Raw genomic sequence first — 20,951 nt, 5'->3', positions numbered from 1 at the left:
TTGTTGACGGGCCGGAGTCCTGAAAATGGATGAAAAGCAAAGGCAATGGTGGGACCCGCGACTCTGATGTGTGCGGTTGACGACGAAACAGTGCATTGGAGGAATGTTCTCTTGCTTTCGGCGCTCATACTATGAGAAAACCAGGCATCGTTGTAAAAACCCGGTCATTGAGCCGAGATATGTTCGAGGTTTTTTTCCGACGTGTCATGACGTGATGTGAAGAGCTTTGAGCACAAACAATTTCAGCTCCAAGGTCGTTGAAAGTCGTTAGCCCAGATGCCCCTGGAGATTTCAGGGGCAAGATCGGGACACCAACCTACATCCCGTGTACGAACGTCGTCATCGGGAGGAATTTTGGTCGAGCACCGAGAAGGGTTGAACCCTTGAGCCCGCGCCGGAGCACAACCTGCTGCAACAGCATCCGTCCGTGGCCACAAGTCTGCCCTGGTTTTGAAGTAGACAGTAGAACTTAGAATGCGGAAGTAATTTCAACATCTATTGGAGATGAATATATACAATTGCATATCCTTAGAGGTAGAAGATCAATTATTGCAAGGACGGTGCATAATCGGTCGCCCTCCCAGCTCTTGAGGCTGGCCCCCGCCTTGACGGGTACCTTCATCATTAAGCCCGTTGGATATGGGCAGTCCTGCGCCAGAGCCCACACCCGCGGAGACAAGATATCAATTGAGCATGGGATGATCCTACCGAACAGCTACTTCACGGACTATCAAAGTGCTTTCCAAAGAAGATGTCAGGGTTGTATGGGTCACAAGTGCAGTGAATAGGTATAGCAGCGGCAACGTAACCCGAGGAGCTCAATGGCGGGACGAACTGGATGCAGCGATTTTTGCAGCAGCTCCAACGTGGTAGTTCCAATCGGAGGGCCATCGACAAGATCATGCAGGAAATGAGCCATGCGAAGCTTGGCCTGATTGCTCGAGTACAACTTTCGCTGGTTGGCATTACCCACGGCATTCGTGATGCTGCCCAACTGAGCGTGGAAGCAATCAAAAAGATAGACAAAAAGCTCGAAACGCTAGGCGATTCAGTGCCAAAGTTCGGTATGTTGTTGGAGACTCACAAAGATGGTGCGTGGAACACCCCATGTATCCTACGCAGGAGCCTACACGCTGACAACCCAGTATCAGACAACGGGATGATTAGCGTATCCCAAGAGGACCTGAATGACCTCCTCAGCAGACATGGTGTTACGCTCCAGTCCGAGCCCGAATCTGGGGCTAGTACTCCGCGTCGGGCCGAGAAGACCGTCAGGCGAAACAACTTCTCGCAAGAAGCATTTGTTGTGACTGGCCCTCAGTGCCCGAAAGAGTTAGGTCCGTGGCGTGATACTAACTACTTCTTCGAGGATAACGAAGCGAAGGGGTGGGTTCTTGGTCGTGCTCAAAATGATATGGAGGCTCTGAGGATAATGGCCATGGCCAGGGTTGAGAGTGACAAAGCCCGGTACAGAAATGATATCAGTACATGAGATTGGATGAATACTTGATGTCTCATTGAAGTCTGCAACTCTACGGCATTTGGATAAGCTGAACATGTAGCTTGTCTATGTTTTGATTGATTTTATTTGATCTTGTAGACTCACCTTTTCAGTAATCATTTTACTCCTGCTGCCACCTTCAGCGTTGTTTTGATGTGCGAGGTCTCTTGCGCATCTCCTTTACTAGAGACTACGATTCAAATTGTCAACGGAAACGTTCTCCTAGAAGCCTCCGGTCGAGGCAGGCTCCATCCGACTCAATATTATTGACGCTGGATATGAGTACGGTGAAACTCTGGCATCTGGCTGTTGTATTGAGTTGCGAGACTATGGTATCTTGGACAGAGCCGGAAAAAAAATGTCATTCTGCCTAGCACCTTAGATAGTGCCTAAAACCTAAGTCTGAGTCCGTGAAGCAGTCGTGATTCATCGAGATGGAAATTACAACACCCAGGCTTCCTTAAATCGAGAGAGAGGGAGAGAGAAACTTCGTTAGAGTGCACGAGTACCTAACTTACTTCATCGAGAATCACACCTTATGAAACCGACACCTGGTCTTAGTAGGAAGAAGCTTCTCACTCGGTATCTCCAAGTCCTGCTCGAGCATACATGGCTTGTAACAAGTGGCAGGACTCTGGCGTAAACGTTTCGCTACATCGAGGGCACCTTGCCTCCCGAATACTTCCCTGGAACTTGGCTATGGGGGAATTTTTGTTGCAATGCGGGCAGCGGGCCTCGAGATCTAGAAGGCTAGGGTGCTTTTTCGTTCCATCGCTCAGTTTCTGGTCCACTTCGAAGTCGAATGCCTTCTTTTCTGCATCTTTCAGGTCTTTCTCCTCCCAATAGACGTCATAGAATCGCATATGTGCCCCTTCTTCATCTAGCTCCAGAACCGTGTGATCTTGGATGCTGAAACTACCTTTATCACCCCATTCTTTTCCCCATGAGTTAAGAAACGTGAGGGATTGGGGCTCGCAGCGTATCAGCACAACGGCGTGACCGCCATCAGCAGGCGATGAGCGGTGTCCAGCCATTTTGGTGCTCATCAGCGGTACTTTGCTAGTTTCTGTCGCCGTAAAGTGTTCGCTGAATACTTCCCAGCCTTCCGCAGAGAGAAAGAAGGTTGCGAGCACCGGGCGTCGACGCAAAACAGCCTGACGTGCGCCGTCTTCGTTCACCTCGCGAAATTGGAGCGGAGGGTACCATTCGGTCGTCATATTTAGGACATCCTCGATGGAGTGTCCAAGGGGCTTTCGTGGGAAGCTTGCCAAGATCCTCTCCCGGATCTTTCTGATACTGGGATAACCTCCTACCCGACCGATTATCCTGATAAGGGCCATGTGAATCACCGCCGCTACGGCATGGGCGTAGCAAGTTGGAGAACGCTTCTGGTCGGAGGGACGACGACAGGTGCGCACATGCCCATCATCGATAACCTTATCGAGACTGAGGCGCCCAACGATATTCAGAAGCGCGTCTGCAGCGCCGAATCGCGCCGATACCAGCATGGAGCAGAACTCTTCGAGAGCTGTTGCGCTGCACACCGTGGCATAAAGTGCGCCAATGCCGGAGGAAGGTATGTCCCAACCAATTGTTGCAAGTACCGGTATCGGATGTGTGTCAATTGACACCTTCGATGCCATGCTAAAGAGTATCTGCTGCCCTTCGTGCCAGTCTCTGCAGGGCCGGTCATAGATGCGACGATCGGCGGTACCTCGATTGACAGTAAGAAATACTGTGCCTATGGTTACTTCTGGTTTCTCTTGCTCGAGCTCTCGCACTTGAGGAAGGGGGTCGCCATCAGTCGACAAGCCGTCCGACACTAGGAGAAGAATGCGTTGCTTGGCCGTACGATGTTCACGAAACACCGTCAAGGACTGGCGTAGAGTGTCTTTCATCGGTGTCATGCCATACAAGTAACGGCGCAGAGTGTCGAGCAGGATATTCTCGCTGTTGGTGTCCATACGCTTCTGCAGACGTTGCAGTTGAAAGATGACATCGGCCACTGGGCGGGGTGTTAGGCTGGCAAATTCGGCCAACCACTCGTTGCAAATGCTTCGCGCGAGCCGTAGTGCGTCTGAGTCCTCCACCTTTTTATCCTCAAGTATATCTACGGTGGCGGCAGCCCCCTTATCGCCAACTATGTAACCGACAGCAACGGCGCCAAGGAAGCCAGCGGGCCCAGCAGCGGCTCCAAGGACGGGGAGTGTCAAGGGGCCGCCAACCACCGCGATGGCGGCGGAGGCCGCTGACCCAAATATTTTGCCTCCAGTCCGGGCCTCATTTCGCTTACTTTCCCATTCCTCGGGGGGCGGTATTGCGTGAACAAACTCCAGCACACGTTCCGGATGCCGTTGGAGATGGGCATGAAGGATTCGTGCCTCATCGTCTGTGAGCTTCTTTCGAATGTACCTGGTGATGTTGGGCCGATTTTCCTCGTTCGCCAGGGTAATGAGACGTTCATGTCCCGATCTGTGGTCCGACTCGTCGCCAATGATCGCTTCTGTGAAACTGCACAGGTCTACTCCAGGAGGGCATCCAGGGTTTTTGGTGGTGTTCAGTCCGAACAAACCCACGAACACGAGGGATCCGGGATCGTGGCGCTGTTCTGCCTGTGCAACCTTTAAAGCAGCGCGCAGTATGGCTAGTAAGCGCTCAACCGCGCGCTCGTCTGATCGACCCGCCTCCAAGGCCTCAAGCATCGAGCCAGAAACATCGAGGAGGCAGCCTACTATCCTCGGGCAGGCGGTGTCAGACATCTCAACGACTTAGAGATCGAGTCAGAAGAAGCATGCAAAGATAGAGCGACGCTAGTATTGGTGTCCAACGTGAAAGAAGCTGTGCAAACTCACGGCCTTGTCAGGTCGATAGCAGCCCAATCTGATGTCTATATTACTAATCTCTTGCATCCCAACTCAACCAGTAACATCGAGAATATGAGTGAACGGTCATGTGACGGCTAAGGATCAGACCTGCAGTCACAATTGGTCTCTAGAAGTGCACGCATGTATAATGCATAGCATCACTTTTAAAAGGCCTGATAAGGGGCCAAGAACCGAAAATGGCTCAGGTAATAATCACTAGGTCTGCCCCTCCATTTGTTATTCTTTTAAGGAGGACCTAGACGATGACAATAGAATGAGGTTGAGCACCGTTAATCGGTATTGTTGTGACTGTTTCAAACATACACAAAAAAGAAGTAAAAAAGAAGTAAAAAAGAAGAGGAAAGAACGAAAGAAAGGGCGAGCCGGGGAATTCATTTTGGATGGACGTTGAGATGCCTTTCACGTTATTGGAGTCGCTGTTAAAGCGGGCAAGAATTACAGCGCACAAGGAATCCAAATTTTCCCTACAGATGCATTTTGTCTTTACCCTTTTCGGTGGGGGTAAACTTTCTCATACGATTTGACTGTAGAGTCTGCAGATCTTCAAAATTTCTGGAGAAGGTTCATTTTCCCCTGCCATGTTCTTCCAGTAATAATTCTTGAGGAAGGCTCGAGAACTTTGCATCTCCTTGGACAGGCAAAATTTTGGGATTCTTGTGCGCTGTGGCTCCCTTGATGAGAAGTGATCAATTTCACAAATTAGAAACCGTGCTTTGAGGTACAATTAGGTGTGTGATCAATTTGATAGAAGATGGTTGTCTTGGTTCTCTTTCATATTGACTCAATACTTGGATAAGACCCAAAATGGCATCATCAGCACTGATGACATTCATGGATAGATTTGCCTATTGCCTCTAGAATGCGAGCAGCCGATTATCAATCTTTGCGACGAGGCTGAGAACAGCAAGGGCGACAGCCCCAATGCCCGATGGTAAAAGAAGATGCAAACGGCGAGGTCGCCCCTGTGCATTAACAAGCCCGAGTGTGAATCGGAACTTTGGGGCAGCATATTGCATGTAATAAATTGTTTTGATATTCTTTGAAACCAACTACGTGACCAACTTGGTCATCTGCAGATTTAATCAATCGTCTCCAGTCGTGCGTCGAGTGATTAATGTGCAAGGTTCTTCTTGCTATTGTCTGCAAATGGATGTTGTATCTGCGGTTAGCAGAGAATTGGACGTGTAACATAGGAGCAATTTCTCCTCTCGAACTGAAAGGGGTATAAATCCAATTGGCTTGTTTGTGGTACAATATGCAAGTTGTTTGTGACTGCATTGCTGCGCCCGAATGATGGAGATGGCGTCGTTGGGTCGACGCAGTTGGTATCAGGGATTCGACCCGTCTGACAAGACACTAGAAAGAATAAGACTTCCAGCGTGACTGCCCGCTCTCTTCTTCCATCTCTTAACCTATCTTTCTGATCTGAAACTCACCACTTTCCAACCCTCTGCTCTGATATCTTTGTAGTGTCACTCTTACCATGACTTCAAGGGTGACTGTCCTCATCACTGGTTGTAGCGATGGCGGCATTGGCTCTGCCCTGGCCCTCGCCTTGCAGAAGCGTGGGCTCCATGTCTTTGCTACAGCTCGCGATCCCTCTAAAATGTCGAAGCTCAATGACCTCTCCAATATAACGACGCTGACACTAGACGTCGTCAATTCCGCTGACATCAGGGCTGCGGTCGAATTAGTCACCAAGCAGACGGGTGGCACTTTGAATTACCTCATCAGCAACGCAGGACGCAATCATTTCATGACAATTCTAGACGAGGACCTGGATGTGGTCAGGAACCTCTTTGAAGTCAACTTCTACGGTCCGCTCGCCGTCACCCAAGCTTTTGCTCCCTTGCTTATCAAAGCCAAGGGGATGGCTGTGTACATAACCTCGGTCTCGGGGTACATCAACGTCCCATTCATGGGTAGGTCTACTGAGCTTTGTATCCCAACAAATAACTGACATCAAATCTAAGGAACATATGCGGCATCCAAGAGATCACTCGAGCTTGCAGCTGAGACCTTGCAACTTGAATTGGCGCCGTTCGGCGTTGGTGTGCTTGAAGTGGTTACTGGAGCAGTGAAAACCAGGGGTCAGACGTACTTCGGCGATTTCAAACTACCGGATCAGTCACTCTACAAGGGGATCGAGGACGTGATTGCTAGTAGAGCTCAAGGCAAAGACCAACTGCCCCGGATGGAGACAGCAGAATATACAGCGGTGGTTGCGGACAAGATTATAGATCGAACCACAGGCCGATTCTGGTATGATATCAATGCTGAAATACTCGAAAAAGTACAACAGCAACGGAAGTGCCCCAATCCGCCGTCGTCAGTCCAACATAATTCCTTGTTTTCAGTATACTAACCGCGGAAAGGATGCTGGAGTTTCGTTTGGATGTGGGCTGGATACTTTGAAGTAAGACGGATTGGGCTACAAGTCGTGACAAGAACATTTTCATCTTGCTCTTGTCGGCAATTTAAGGAAATTAGGAAGGGAGGTCACAACAACTTGGGTCTTCCTATAATCTAGGTTTCTAGGTCAATTTGGAACCATCAATTCGCGATGAGAAGCTCTCAGACACCAAGCAAATCTAACTCGATATACGTTCGACGCCTTATCGATCGGTGTTACTCCCCGTACTTGGAGATCTTATTGGACGTTGAACCCATCAATTCCGATTGGTACAGCGTTATTGCCTTAGCCCACTGCGTGACACACTGATGTGCCAAAACGAGTGGCGAGGGCGTCTCGCGAGTAACCCCATCAATATTGTAGAAAGACATGCCCCAGACGTAAAAATATTTGATTTCAAAGGGTCATTTGATGCATGGGACTGCCAATACGCCTAACCATCTGCATAAGCTTGTCCACCGCAAAAAAAGAATCCTTGCGTTACCTGCATCGAAAAGATAATGCGAGGGTGTCATGCTGTGCCTACCGTGGCCGCTAAGGCAAACCAGATATCGAGTGAGATCAAAGAAAAAATTACGATAGAGACAACGAAGTTTGGCCGTGAAGGGTGTTACACAGCATTTCGTAGCCCTAAGGGCTAATAGTATAAGCTTGATGGTGGAAATCCCTCACAAACGGAAGAATCCGAATTCTGGTTGCCATAGGTCCCAAAGGAACATACACTATGTATAACTTTTTATTGGATTGAGAATGAATTGCTATGGCACACTTCCAGTCACAATACACAGCCCATATCGGTGTGGTACAACTGCGCAATAAGCGCGATTTGTTGTACAGCCCGAAGCTCGGACTGCTCGCACTATGATTACTTTGTATGTGCAGTCCGACAAGCCACTGAGGCAGTGAGTTGTCAGGAGCAGCGCTACTGTGACCCGTTATCGCGCTCAAATCCTTCTGTACACAGAACAAGGATAAAGTTCCTACCTAGCGGACATTAAATGCATTGGCCTTCTGCCCTTGCTGACGCCTACCTACTCTAGCACTTAGGCCGCCACATGTACATCCAATCGATCGATGACTTACACCTCCTATAGACTTGGCATACCATCTCCTAACAGAGCGATAGTCATTCATCAACACAACTTCAAATTCTCACGCATCCAAATCGAGGCTGTAGCAGGCTTACTATGCATTGAGGTCGACCGCCACGCAGGGCTTGGCGGAGGATGTCCCCATACACACGCACTGATCAAGCGAGTGGTTGGCTATTTGCGCGGCGAAGGATCTCCATTTGCTCACTCAGGAGCTTCAGTCGGTCGGGTGGCAAGAAGAGGCGCCGCTGATGATTCATAAGGTCAGGCACAGCGAGTCCAGACTGTCTCGCGCATCTCATCAATTGACGCAAACCTCATACGTGCAATCTTTTGACTCGTCCTGACACTTCCATCACAACAGAAAACATCGATCAATATCTATTTGGTATTCGGATCCGTCCAGACATCCACCTTCAACCATGCCTCTCATGGATATTAAGCACATTGTCGATGATGAGAGGGTTCATTGGGCGCTCTTCCTAGTCATCACCGGGTTGTCGGCCTACCCGGATATCAGATCTAGTCTTGTGAGCATCCAGGCCACCATGCAGATACCAACTGTCTAACCCTGCGATATAGGCGCTTCTATATTCGTTGTACAAAGGAATCTTGTCTCTATTTTCCTCAGTCATTTCCACTTTGCAAGATTATGTCAGAGTTCCTCTCTCGACGCGTTTTGACATTACTTGGGGACTCAATACTAAAATTATCGCAGCAATGTGGAAAGTATTACAAGCCTTGGAAGCAAACCACCCCAATCGTGATCGTGTCCACAAAGAAGGACATCGCTGAGTTTAGCGAGGCAGGATGTCTCTCACAGCGAGCTGTTTACGCTGATGTAACCCGTCCCCCTTGCTCCAAGTCGTCCGTGCCGAACTAATTTTGAGCAGATGTTTGGTTTCAAGCACACCATGAACAAGTATGAACACAACACCAATGCGTATAGAGTGATCAGGACACGTCTTTTCAGTCGAGTTCTTCAAGTCAACGGACCAAATCACCTTAGTGCCCTCTATCCGCGTCTCCTCGCTCAGTTGGACAGCAGTCTAGCCAAAGAGCTTCACAACGGACGCGCACTCAATGGTTGGACCCTCAATGCGGATACTCTTGAGATCAACATGGCGCTGACTGATAGATCAGAAGGAACCTCCTTGCCTGTTGCACAGACAGTCCGCCGGCTAGCCTCGAAGCTCATGAGCATCATGTTCTTTGGTGAAAACCTTGGTAGGCAGGATGTATCAACTTTTCATTATGGACGCCCGAATTTAACTGTCAATTTAGCTTCTGATGAGAAATTCTCCAACGCACTCCTACGCTATCCTCGAGATATAGTTAGGTGCATGGCTGCCTTTCAGATCACGCCATCATTGATGTCTCCGTATGTCTTCGCCCTTTGGCCATGGCCTCCTTTCCCTTTTGCGAGACTGGAGATTTCATTCTATCTAACTTGATCAGTGTTGTGCATATGTTTCTCACAAACCGGGGTGAGGCCATGCGCCTGATCCAGGGCCGCCTTTTTGAGTACATGGGACCGGGCCGCTCTAATTGGGATGAACCCGATCTCACTAAACGTGTATGTTGCTTGGCGCAATCCGAATTATGAACATTGACTTATATTCCATGCAGCTTACCATTATGCACAATATGACTGAATTAGCTGATGACAGCGACTACTGGAATCCTGAGCTACTTTCGCAATCTCTCCTGGGAATTTGGTTTGCGGCCTCTCATCAGCCGTGGATGAATCTGCACTTCATTATACTGGAGCTATGTGCACGGAAGGAATGGCAAGTCTCGCTTCGTCAGGAGCTAGAGCAGCATCTTCCGCTTGACTATGAAACTTTGGAGCAGTTACCTCTTCTGGACAGCTTTATCAAGGAAACTGTCAGGCTCAACCCACTGGATACACGTAAGAATAGCCTCATCAAACCCCGGATCAGAATACGGTGTGCTAATCGCATCAATAGTTGCCATCCGCCGAAAAGCACTGGAGCCTTATACCTTCTCTAATGGCACCTTGTCCGTCCCGAAAGGCGCCACAGTCTGCGTGTCAGCGTATAATCTCATGCACAACCCGGAAACTTATCCTGGACCCGATTCCTTCGAACCTGCTCGATTTCTACCGGATAATCCTAAAGATCAGCAGCGGAAATTCACAGAAATCTCAGAGACATTTCCCGTGTGGGGTTATGGATCTCTCGCATGGTAAGTAGTGAGGAGCTGCACTACGGTTAAGTTGCCGCTCGCTAACAAGCAACAATACAGTCCCGGTAGGATTCATGCCTCATTGGTGATCAAGATGGTGGTATCGCAGTTGCTCATGAAGTATAATCTGAGGCTCAAAGATGAGAACGCACGGACAAGGTGGTCCTGGGAAACATTCACAATGCCGTATGAATCCACACAGTTCATTTTAGAGCAATTGTGATCATCAACCCCTAGGGTGCTACCAGACACATGATCTGCCAGCCGTTGAAATGCAAATTTTCTGATTGGATTATTCCACTGGATGGGTTGATTGTATTAGAACTAGAGTAGATTGCGTTGCTTCTATATATCTAGTTGTTGAAACGTGTTGACTCGCGGCTGTGGGCGTTGACTTGCCAGAAATCGACCAGCGTGGGCTTGCCCACGCCAGAAGACGAGGCTTTGCTGGAAAGCTGGAAAGAACATTGGAGCGAGACAGTTGATTTACGATAGAGCAATATGCAGGCCATCTGGCTGCTGTGTAGTGAATTAGGGAAGCGATGTGGCTCGCTCGGTCCTCAAGTGTACCATCGCAATAAGCTGTTCGCGAGAATGGTCGACATTTGCAATAGCAAATTGTTTATGTCTTTCCTTTGATAGCTAATGTACATCTTTTAGCTGTGCACTATATGCTTCCACAAGTTTCATTACTTTGTATCTCGGATCGTCAAGATAAGCATTCCAAAGCCGATGGCGAAATCCCGCTAGCACAACGTCTAGAATAATTGACGTCAATCCAGTCCAGTGAGGAGACATCGGTGACACCCCGCCGTTGACTCAAAGTCTGTTCGCGTACAGCCTGCGCGCACGCCACTATCCGAACGCCACTATCCGAAAACATCTCATGTATATCGTGCCTAAGATTGATACTGTCAAAGCACGCTAGCCGACTTCTTACTACCGATATGTCAGACCACGGCATACAAGCCCTAAAGGGCATAAAAGCCCTAACATTCGACGTCTTCGGCACAGTAGTAGACTGGCGCACCACAGTCCAAACCGCCCTATCCACAGCCCTAAGGTCCAAACCACCATCACCCTCCCCGTCCGCCGAAGCAGCAGCAGCCCGCGCCCAGGCCCTGACAGACGCCGACATCGCCGCCCTGGCACAGGAGTGGCGCGACAGCTACAAGCGCTTCACGCGCGGCTTCCGCCCCGGCACGGACCCGTGGAAGGACGTGGACGCGCACCACTACGACAGCCTGGTACAGCTCCTCGACGAGCACGGGCTCGCCGGCTTGCTCGGCCCGGACGCGCTGCGCGACCTGAGCCTCGTGTGGCACCGGCTGGCGCCGTGGCCGGACTCGGCGGCCGGGCTGCGCGCGCTCGGAGGCGGCGCGGGCGCGGAGGGCGCGGAGGGGGGCCTCGGGCTGGTGACTGCGTCGCTGTCGAACGGGAATCGCGCGCTGCTGGCGGACCTAGATGCCTTTGGGGGGCTGGAGTTCGGCGTGTTGTTCTCGGCGGAGGACTTTGGCGCGTATAAGACGGACCCGCAGGTGTACCTCGGCGCGGTGGAGAGGCTGGGTGTTCTGCCTGGGGAGGTGGCTATGGTTGCTGCGCACTTGGGAGATCTCGATGCTGCGAGGCAGCTGGGGCTGCGGACGGTATATGTTGAGCGGAAGCGGGAGGAGGACTGGGATGTTGGCAGTGAGAGGTATGAGGCTGCGAGAGGCTGGGTTGATCTTTGGGTTGGGGTGGATGAAGGGGGGTTTGTGGAGGTTGCGAGAAGATTAGGTGCTGTTCGCTAAGGAAGGAGAGAGGTTGTTGTATTTTGATTGGTTATGCTCTTCTGTGCACCCGTCTTTCCTTTGTCCTTGAGTCTGTCTTCGTCGCCTATTTGATCATGCCCTTCCCAGACATTGGAGCGGCACATCACATCACCTGGCGGCGAGGCGGCGCAAGGCCAGGATCACCACTTGAGGCTGCAAAAGCCACCATATTTCACACTGATATTCGCTCGTACCCGCTACCAAGCTGCAAATGGGTTGACATGGCCATCAATGGCTTTTCGACAAGTCTGTCCTGCACACAGCGGTTGTCCCACGATCCCAAGATGGTAGGAACAAGGGTCAACTCCGCGGCAAAGATCACACACGCTATGCAAGTGGAAGGGCAATTTAGACGTAAAATGATCGCAAGATGAACATATAAGACGGAAAATTGCTGAATGGTGATCTCGGCTGGAGTCGTCACGTCCACGTACTCTCACACCCACTCACCGCCAGATACCACCCACCCGCAGCGCGACATGAGCTACTCTCGGAGGATGCTGCACCTTTGGGAACGAGTTGTTTACATACGCAAGCATCAGAGCAACATCACATGCTAGCGGCGGTATTGTCATCAACAGCATGCACCACATTTACCAGAACCGCCTATGAGCTCTCCTGCATAAAAAATGACACTCGATGAGAACATGCAACTCCCCCTCCCCGGCCGGCCCTTCCCGCCTTGGTAGGATTACAAGCGAGTGAAAACCACAACGGCGGCTGGGAGCCCATCTCGAAATGACATCGGCAGATCAATGACAATTATTTTGGTATCGAGTCATCAAGGGCCCGTTGCGGCAGTGATGCGTTGGATAGCTGACCACCCAAAGCGGTCCCGCGCCGGCGCTCGTGCCCGATGTGTCCAGGAACCCGCGTGTTCTGGACCCAGGGTTTTCTGGGGGGATTTCTGCACCCGTTCGGGGGAATCACTTGTGCGCCAAGTATCTGGGAACCCCAGCAAAACTCGGCAACCTTCGACACCCTCCCGAACTGAGAAAGAAAATGTTCGATTACCTCCAAAGGGTGGACCGGGGAACGAGAAATCAGCCCATACTATCCGTACGGCTCTGGGAGCAGGATTCTAGGTCTTGGAGAGCAGTGTAACTGTCAACGGTTCCCTCGCAGCCTCGCAGTGGGATAGGACCCAACAACAGCCGGCTAATCGGACCTTGTGCTGCATCAAGACAGTCCTCCCAGAGACTGGCCACCAAGCCTTAGCCGGCCATGGTGACATGTCTGCGAAAGCACTCCACAATGCACCGCACAGATCGTCCTCGCTGCGCACTTGCGCCACCCTCCACGCGCACTCGCGGGAATAACCGATGGTATCCAAAGGCAGTCTCGAAGAAAGAACGACCTGCACACAACATCTCGGGTCGGCGGCAGCACGTCAGCAGACCGCACGCAAGGAGAGCCTCATATAATAAACATCCGACTGATCTGCGGGCGCCGCTGGCTGTCTCGCATGCTGTGCCGGGTGGCACGCTCGCACACGGGTGAGACTCTGACGGGTGCCCGCGCCGGCACTGACTGACTCGATGACAGGGGATTCTCCGCCGAAAATCGTTGACGTGTGATAAGCAGGGTGGCCTTCCTGGGACGTGGGGTGAGAGGCACATAGACAGACAAAGGAAGAGTGTGCGTTTGAGAGAGAAAGAGAGATACTGTGAGGTGGAGAAATCTCAAATCTGCCCACCAACAGCATCAGAAGCAGTGCAGACCTGGTACTTTTTGAGGCATAATGGCGTATTGTATGGTCGCAAGGCGCCCGGAAGCCACCCCCACGCGCCCATCGCCCACCATGATATTCGTTGTCAATCTATTGTCCACCTGCCCTGCACGGCAATGTCTGCGATATAGCACGCCGGGCCATTTTATGACATATCGGAGTAGGGGAGGCAAGCAAGCGGGCACAGAGATCAAGATTTCATGTGCTTTGTTCGCACACGGGAGGTCGATGGAGGCAAATAAACTTGTGCGACGGCCAACCCAGAAGCAGCCACCCGAGAGAAGAAAACCCTCGGCGAGAAGAGAAGGCCGGCCGTCCGTCCAGGCCGCACACGCACATAAGGGCGGTTAGCTCCGAGGTGGTCGACGTGGGCTTTCGGTCAGGACCTGGCCGGCCGGTCTTGACAAATCGCGCCAGGCCTTGCCCAGACATCGCGCGGTGTCTTGGGCACTCGGCCTCAGTCGCCCTGAGCGCTGCTATCAGTCGTAGGCGTTCTTGATCCTATCAGGCTAAAGCTTGTGGCCGAAATTGTAGTGACATGGATCTCAACGATCGGTTCTCCGCGGCCAAGCTGTTGAAGGGCAAGTGAGAGTGACAGCGGAGGGCGTGATGTGTAGTTTGCTTTTCCAACACCCCTCCCCCTAGTAGCGGGTTTAACCGCTCGGTCGATTATTTTGGATGAGTCGCCGGCAGCCGGTGGAAGGAAGGACGTGTCACATTTTGTCATGTCAGTCCGGCCAGGCGCAGGTAAATGGGCGTCTTCCAGAAGGAGTCGGTCTCGTCGTCTTTGGCAATCTCTGCCTCGTCCTTTGGCACGTTAATCTCCGAGGCCCCTGGCCCCTGTCTCGGCTCGAGGTTTGGTGAGGTGAAGCGTAGTCTCCACGTGATCTAGGACTGCTGCGAGTATTCAAACCTTGGGCCGAAGCTTCGTGAGGGCTGGCATGCGACCTCCGTGCCAGCATGGTGGCTGTGCATACCGACGGGCTGTAAAAGAAAGGTCGTGAACGGGCCGAGGCGTCGAGTCAAAACCTGGCCCGAGAAAGTATCTTCGTAGGCTGGAATGAGAAGAAAGTACGACAGGTTGGTCCGAAGGGTCCGGCGCGTGTTGCTGTGTTTGTCATTGCTCTTGTGTCGTTCGGAGGTATGTAGGCATGGTTCTTTTGCCGAGATTGACACGCTTCCCCCCTTGCTTTTTGACGGCAGCCACGCCTGATCAGATCTAGCAGCCGACACTCGATTGGAAATGTTGTATGAGGATTTTAGAACAATGGGCCAGGGTCCGGGTCCTAAGCGCCGGTCAGCATCTTAAAACGGCAAGATGGTCATTTCGACAGCGGCGCTCTACCAGTTCTACGTAGCGCAGTGAGTGCCTGTGTTACAGATGTTGTTGACGACGACGATGGCGACGTTGACCTTGGCGTTTTGGAGACCAATCATATCGTGTCCGGGTTGGGGGAGGCGCGAAGAGGGGGGGAGGGCCAGGGGGCAGGGGGGGCGGCAGCCGACAGGGAGGAGGTCTGAAGGGAGCGACAGGTGCTTGATTGAGGGCGTGCGATTGCTGCGTGTGGAGAAGGTCGAGACTGTGCAGCAGGTGATGATGGGTAGTGATCAAGGTCTATCCAGGTCGAGCAACGTTAACGATGCTACGTTGGGTCCGTACTGTCCCGTGCTGCGTAGTGTCACGGTGGGCGGAAGGCCGAACATGACGCCAGTTATGCCGGCATGGTTTATTAACGATGGGTCGTGATGGCGTCCCCAGCGATCGCAGTAGCAGCAGGAGTAGCAGGAAGAGGAGGAGGAGGAGGAGGAGACCGAGGAGATTGAGGTGTCGTGACCGCCTCGTGTCGACGCGTCGAAGGCCCAGCCAGCGGTCCTGACAAGACAGGACAATCAAAGCAAAGCACCCCGTCAGGCCCGTGGGCTTCGATTCATTCTATCAGTCCAATTCGGCTCTGATTATCTCATTGTCTCCCATGTTTCGCATCAGCGATGCGAGCAAGAGGAGAGACCCATTCCCACGTGGGCAGGATGGTCTGAGCTTCCTCGCTTGGGCTGGCAGTGGCACCTTCTTCTGTCCTGGCCCGCTGCTGCCTCTGCAAACAATTTGATTGTTTCCATTTCTGTTGTCTGGTGGCTTCTGGACTGGGCACTCATGCCTTCCTGCCTTCCTGCCTCGTGTCCTTATAGCATATGTGATGGACGTGTCAAGGCAAGTACCTAGGTATCCTTATACCTGACCTCCTGCTGCCTGATGCCAGTTGGCAATTGCCTGATATCTGATATCTGCTAGACGATGTACCGTGCTGCAGTCCAACAGACCTGTGAATTCCAATTCGTATTGACTATGTTTGTCTCCCCTATGTGGGCTTGCACATACACGTCAGTCTGTCGATGAGTCTGTCGACTACGTTTCGACATGGCAAGGCGAGGTGGAGGTCGGCATGCTCATGTGGTAAGCTATTCCAGGTATCACTGACTATACCATGCCCATGCGGCCAGCATTTACCAGCATCACCAGCATCACCAGCAGCACTCATCCCTGCCCCTGCAAGATTGGGGACCCAGCTCCCGTTCCCCCCGCCAATGCAGTGCAGTCCGTCTGCAGTCGTCAAGCCCAAGTGCATGGGCAGCGTGGCCCACGCTTTCCACGGCGCCCGCGGTTTTGAGTGCCTTCAAAAAATATCAGACTGTGCTGCCCAGTTCAACTCAGCCATGTTCTGGCTGCCATTCCGCGCCCGCCTGACCGTGCCCGCTTCTGCTAGTCTGCACGGTGCCCAGCACGTTGACGCAGCACGCAGCGCACTCATCAACTCAACCCCTATTGTGACCAGATTGATCCAGCCTACGCAGCATATTATCACTCGTCTCCTCGGTTGCCAATTGACATTCCAGATTAAGCCAGATGAGGGCCTAAGCTTGGGCTGGGGGCCTTGGGCTTCAACAGTCGCAATCTCTGGGAGCGAGAGCCCTCGGGTCCTGCAAGCGAGCCCTGCTGTCCCCTGCCCTGTCCTGCCCTGCCCGTCCCGTCAAACCGTACGCAGTAACGATCCCCGGTTCTGGCGTGCCAAACATTGGGAAACGCCTGAACACGACACAAAGACACACAAGACATGACAAGCCACGACAAGGCCTCTTCGCTCGCCCGCTCGCCCACCTGCCCACCAGCCCACCAGCCCACCTGTCAACTCGCAAGCTGCTCCCGCCTCCACTTGCACCTCATGTCCCGACGGGGCGGGACCACCTCCATCAACGGGGCTCATCAAACGGAACGCCTCGCCTAAGGTCGCCGATCCCTGAGCAGCGTGGGTCTCGTGCTGCTCCCGCCAATACCATCATGGCCGCCGAAAGAATCTGAGCCCTACCCCTACCCTTCCGGGAGGCGCTCGGCGGCCAGGGTTGTTGATGGAGGGGGCTGCTGTCATTTTGTGATTGTGATTGATGCTGGGATGGTGGATGGGTATGCCCATGCCCATGCCATGCCATGCTGTGCCCAGGCCCCAGGCCCCATGCCACATGCCAAGGGTGCCGGCTGTCGTCGTCGAGCCGGGCGAGCTCGATTCAGGAGACGATCCATGGCATGGGTTCCGAGTGGGCATCGACGGCTCCCTCTCAGCCCATCTTGGCTGCTTGGTCGGGCTCTTTCATCAAGCTGATATTGGGATTGACTTGGACGACCTCATGTCCTTCCTGCTCATGTCCTGCTCTGCCCTGCTCTTCCCTGCCATACTCTACCCTGCACATACTGCGGTACAGTAGGCCAAGGCTCCACATACGGACAGATAAAGCAGGAGCATGCGATGCAAGTGGTCGGCCACCAAGGTCACGGACACGGTCAGCGCCAGGAGGAAGACGTGCTCGTGCCGTGCCGTGCGCTACCGTGCCGTACAGTATGTAAGCAAGGAAAAACGGACTTTGTGGCCAGGTGCTGCTGCTGCTGTTTGTCCAGAGTCCGCCACAGAATTCCGCCACAGAGTCCACCCAGTCCACATCACGATTCTAGTCGAGGCAGGCCTCAGATGGCTAACTGCTTGTCGGTTGCTGAAAACCGAGAAAGAAAATCCACAGCACATAGACGCACCACCCGTCCATGGGGCAGTCAAGTTATTACTGTTAGCCTGACCAACCACGCGCGTCTGGACCTGTGGCTCTAGCAGGGCTACAGGATCATCCCACCAAAGCCACGGCGAGATGCGATGCCAAGCTGTTAAGGTGGCACTGACAAAGGAAGGGTGGGGAGGCGGGCAGATGGTTGCTCTCCTCTTGGGCTGGCCACCCACTCTTCCACTCTCCTTCTGTGCCCTCTGCCGTCTGCCGCAGCACCCTACCCTGGGCACCTAGAGGTAGCTACCTAGGTACCTAGCTACCTCACCACCTGCCCAGGTCTACCCGCATTTCTGCGCCTTGCTCAAGTGGCCTGGGCCCTATTTTTTTTTTTGCCCTCCCAATTCCAATTCCACTTCCAATTCCCCTAGGTTATTCCGGTGGCATATCAATTCCCACCCGCAACCCTGGGGCCCTGGTCCTGCCTCTCAGGCCCTCTTTGCCCTCTGGTGCCATCCCAGTCCTAGACAGAAAGCCCCCCCCCCAGTGCCCCCCAGTGCCCCCCCTCTCCAAAGCTTGGGCCTGCCCGCCCTCTTCCAAGGTTCTCCACCATTCCCACACTCCTTCCCACCAAACAGACAAGCAGAAAGAGCAGCACAGCACCACAGCACAGCAGAGAAGGGTAGAGCATCGCTTTACTTTATTGCTTATTATTACCCTGACTGGGCTACATACGGTGCGGTACAGAGACGGTCCCTGCCCTACCTCTCTTGACGCAGCAAAGCACGCAGTCAAGCAAGTCAAGTCAAGTCCGTCCGTCCGTCATCCAGTCAACCAACCAACAGACCGACCGACCAACCCATCAATCAATTTCACCCATCACTCACTCACTCACTCTCTCGCTCGCTTGTTCAATCACTCATTCGAGCTCTTCATTATCAAGTGGGCTCCCTTCATCCCAGCCTGATCTTTTCCCGCACTGCCTGCAATCTTGCATCTTGCATCTCGCACCTTGCATCAATCCAAATCCAGTCCAATCCAGTCCAAGCCAGTCCAGTCCAGTCCAGTCCAGTCCAACCACCCCCCCCTCACCAAATCAATTCCTTAAGGCGAGCCTTGCCCAACTTCTACCACACACACCACCTCCTCCCTCCTCCACCCAACCGGTCCAGCACCTCCCGAACCCGGCGACAACACAACACTTCAAAAACAGTCTCCAGCCCTCTGGATCGCCTCCGACCGCTTGTCTCAAATACCTGCGCGACTAAAGACAAGCCACCCTTTGTCTCTTCGAGAACAATCCCCTCCGCCCCCTGGCCCCGACTCCCCTCCAGCCTGGTACCTACGCCCTGCTAGCTGACCCGGCCGTTGATCTCCACCTCGTTCAATCTACCGCGGACCCCTCCTTCGCAGCTGCTTCCTGCTCTGTCGCCCAATATCTCTGCTCCTCACACACACCGACGACTCCTGCAGAAAGCCCCTCTGGTTCGCACGATTACACGGCCACATCAGGCCTTCGCGCTGTCCTCCCCCTTCCGAACCTACAATGGCTGGAAGATTTACAACACCGCACAAGATCGTGGTGCTGGGCGATGGTGGTGTAGGCAAGACTGCCCTGACCATTCAACTGTGTCTACAACATTTCATAGAGACCGTGAGTCGTTTCCCTTCTTTCCCGGCCCAGCCCTCGTGGCAACACGCGATTTTTATCTCGTCGCGACGGGCTCTTCGTGTTCGCTCTCGGCCATCAAGACTGTCTTATGCAACCTTTCGACTGCCTATCTCCGCCATGAGGGGTCTCGGGCCCATGGATTCCCCATCACCCTCCCGATATCACCAAAGTCGATGTTCAGCCAGTCTAACCCCTTCTCGCCTTTTAGTATGACCCCACGATCGAGGACTCGTACCGCAAACAAGTCGTCATAGACGGGCAAGCATGCATGCTTGAGGTTCTCGACACAGCCGGCCAAGAAGAGTACACTGCGTTGCGGGACCAATGGATTCGAGACGGCGAGGGGTTCGTTCTGGTGTACAGCATTTCCTCTCGGTCGTCCTTCTCCCGGATCAAAAGATTCCATCATCAGATCTATCGAGTCAAGGAGTCTACAGGAGGCTCGTCGTCATATCCTGGCTCGCCGATGGCCGCCGCCGGTGGCCCGATCAATGTCCCCATCATGTTGGTTGGTAACAAGAGCGACCGAGTGACCGAGCGCGAGGTATCGACGCAAGAAGGCCACGCTCTGGCGCGCGAACTGGGGTGTGAATTTGTCGAGGCGTCAGCGAAGAACTGCATCAATGTTGAGAAGGCCTTCTTTGACGTTGTGAGAATAATAAGGCGGCAAAATGCGGCCTCGTACTCTTCAGGCGGCGGGTCCAGGCCAGCCAACGGCGCGGCCCCAGGCCGTCGTGACACCATGCCCGAGGACAGGCGATACAGAAGGAAGGGAGACAAGAAGTGTGTGATATTATGAGCGCATCTCTTAACCAATATGGCCCCAAATCCTCCACTTTCGAGCCACGGCAACATGGTACAGATCGTGCTACCGATTACGAGTACGCGAGGATAGGGGATGCTGGATCAAGAAGAACTCGATGACGAACAAAACACGCTGCAGCGCGGCAGCGTCTTCTCGAAACTTCACTGTTCGAATTTTGTCACAGTTTTCACACACAGTCCAAATCCGGATCTGTTTTCTGCCTGGCATCTATGTTTCGAAGGATACACGAAGTATCCAACCACCACTTTGACGACCTGGCGAACGGCGCACGATTTAAAAAGAGGCATTGCTGGGGCGTCAGGATCTGGTTTAATCAACCCAGGAAAGAAAGGTGATCATCCATCTCAAGATCTGAAAAGGACAGCTACTGGTGTTTACGGAGTTCAATGGGTCTGGGACCCAAAGTGCGACGACGTGTTGATGTCGCTACGCGAGGAAAACGAAACAGCTCGCCTGTCGGACAATATCCAGCTCCTGGGCGAGGGCTCGCAAAGCGGCGGACGGGTTCAGGGCGAGTGAGGCAGACCTCGATAATTGTAGCGTGGCGGACAGGAAGTCATGGCCTCGTTAATATAGGCGGACTAGCGTCACCACCGAGATAAAGCTACCGAGGAAGCATCCACAAGCACGCACGGAGGACTGTCCAAGCACGGGACTGCAGCGAGCCTACCCTGTTGTTCATGCTATCAATATTGGGATTCCGACTTTTTTCAGGCGACACTCAATAGACGGTTTACCCAATATCAAAATTCCAGTTTCTAATCAGATTGCTGC

At 52.9% G+C, this 20,951-nt stretch overlaps 7 protein-coding genes across 7 annotated transcripts; 5 read left to right on the top strand and 2 right to left on the bottom strand.

Moving 5' to 3' along the window:
- Positions 1-901: 901 nt before the first annotated feature.
- Positions 902-1,492, top strand: J7T55_000912 (uncharacterized protein; the record flags this gene model as incomplete). Its single annotated transcript, XM_053140178.1, has 2 exons — positions 902-1,064; positions 1,152-1,492. 2 exons carry the CDS (start codon positions 902-904, stop codon positions 1,490-1,492), a joined length of 504 nt encoding a protein of 167 aa, XP_052996562.1.
- Positions 1,493-2,076: 584 nt separating this feature from the next.
- J7T55_000911 (uncharacterized protein) lies at positions 2,077-4,260 on the bottom strand (the record flags this gene model as incomplete). Its single annotated transcript, XM_053140177.1, has 2 exons — positions 2,077-2,096; positions 2,184-4,260. 2 exons carry the CDS (start codon positions 4,258-4,260, stop codon positions 2,077-2,079), a joined length of 2,097 nt encoding a protein of 698 aa, XP_052996561.1.
- Positions 4,261-5,869: 1,609 nt separating this feature from the next.
- Positions 5,870-6,751, top strand: J7T55_000910 (uncharacterized protein; the record flags this gene model as incomplete). The annotated part of the gene is made up of 2 exons (XM_053140176.1): positions 5,870-6,308; positions 6,360-6,751. The coding sequence occupies 2 exons, from the start codon at positions 5,870-5,872 to the stop codon at positions 6,749-6,751; spliced, it is 831 nt and encodes a 276-aa protein (XP_052996560.1).
- A 1,561-nt stretch (positions 6,752-8,312) lies between these two features.
- J7T55_000909 (cytochrome P450) lies at positions 8,313-10,321 on the top strand (the record flags this gene model as incomplete). The annotated part of the gene is made up of 8 exons (XM_053140175.1): positions 8,313-8,420; positions 8,609-8,731; positions 8,784-9,117; positions 9,175-9,271; positions 9,349-9,466; positions 9,520-9,802; positions 9,861-10,098; positions 10,159-10,321. 8 exons carry the CDS (start codon positions 8,313-8,315, stop codon positions 10,319-10,321), a joined length of 1,464 nt encoding a protein of 487 aa, XP_052996559.1.
- A 724-nt stretch (positions 10,322-11,045) lies between these two features.
- Positions 11,046-11,888, top strand: J7T55_000908 ((S)-2-haloacid dehalogenase 1; the record flags this gene model as incomplete). The annotated part of the gene is made up of 1 exon (XM_053140171.1): positions 11,046-11,888. The coding sequence occupies one exon, from the start codon at positions 11,046-11,048 to the stop codon at positions 11,886-11,888; it is 843 nt and encodes a 280-aa protein (XP_052996558.1).
- Positions 11,889-14,361: 2,473 nt separating this feature from the next.
- On the bottom strand, positions 14,362-15,075 carry J7T55_000907 (uncharacterized protein; the record flags this gene model as incomplete). Its single annotated transcript, XM_053140170.1, has 2 exons — positions 14,362-14,526; positions 15,031-15,075. The coding sequence occupies 2 exons, from the start codon at positions 15,073-15,075 to the stop codon at positions 14,362-14,364; spliced, it is 210 nt and encodes a 69-aa protein (XP_052996557.1).
- A 4,150-nt stretch (positions 15,076-19,225) lies between these two features.
- Positions 19,226-20,696, top strand: J7T55_000906 (ras-2 protein; the record flags this gene model as incomplete). Its single annotated transcript, XM_053140169.1, has 4 exons — positions 19,226-19,333; positions 19,560-20,134; positions 20,195-20,232; positions 20,542-20,696. The coding sequence occupies 4 exons, from the start codon at positions 19,226-19,228 to the stop codon at positions 20,694-20,696; spliced, it is 876 nt and encodes a 291-aa protein (XP_052996556.1).
- Positions 20,697-20,951: the final 255 nt, after the last annotated feature.

This window comes from Diaporthe amygdali (genome assembly GCF_026229845.1).
Source record: "Diaporthe amygdali strain CAA958 chromosome Unknown NODE_6_length_1560011_cov_65_102424, whole genome shotgun sequence".
NCBI lineage: Eukaryota > Fungi > Ascomycota > Sordariomycetes > Diaporthales > Diaporthaceae > Diaporthe > Diaporthe amygdali.
The sequence above is the reverse complement of the archived record's forward strand: the minus strand, read 5'-3'. Positions and strand labels throughout refer to the sequence as shown.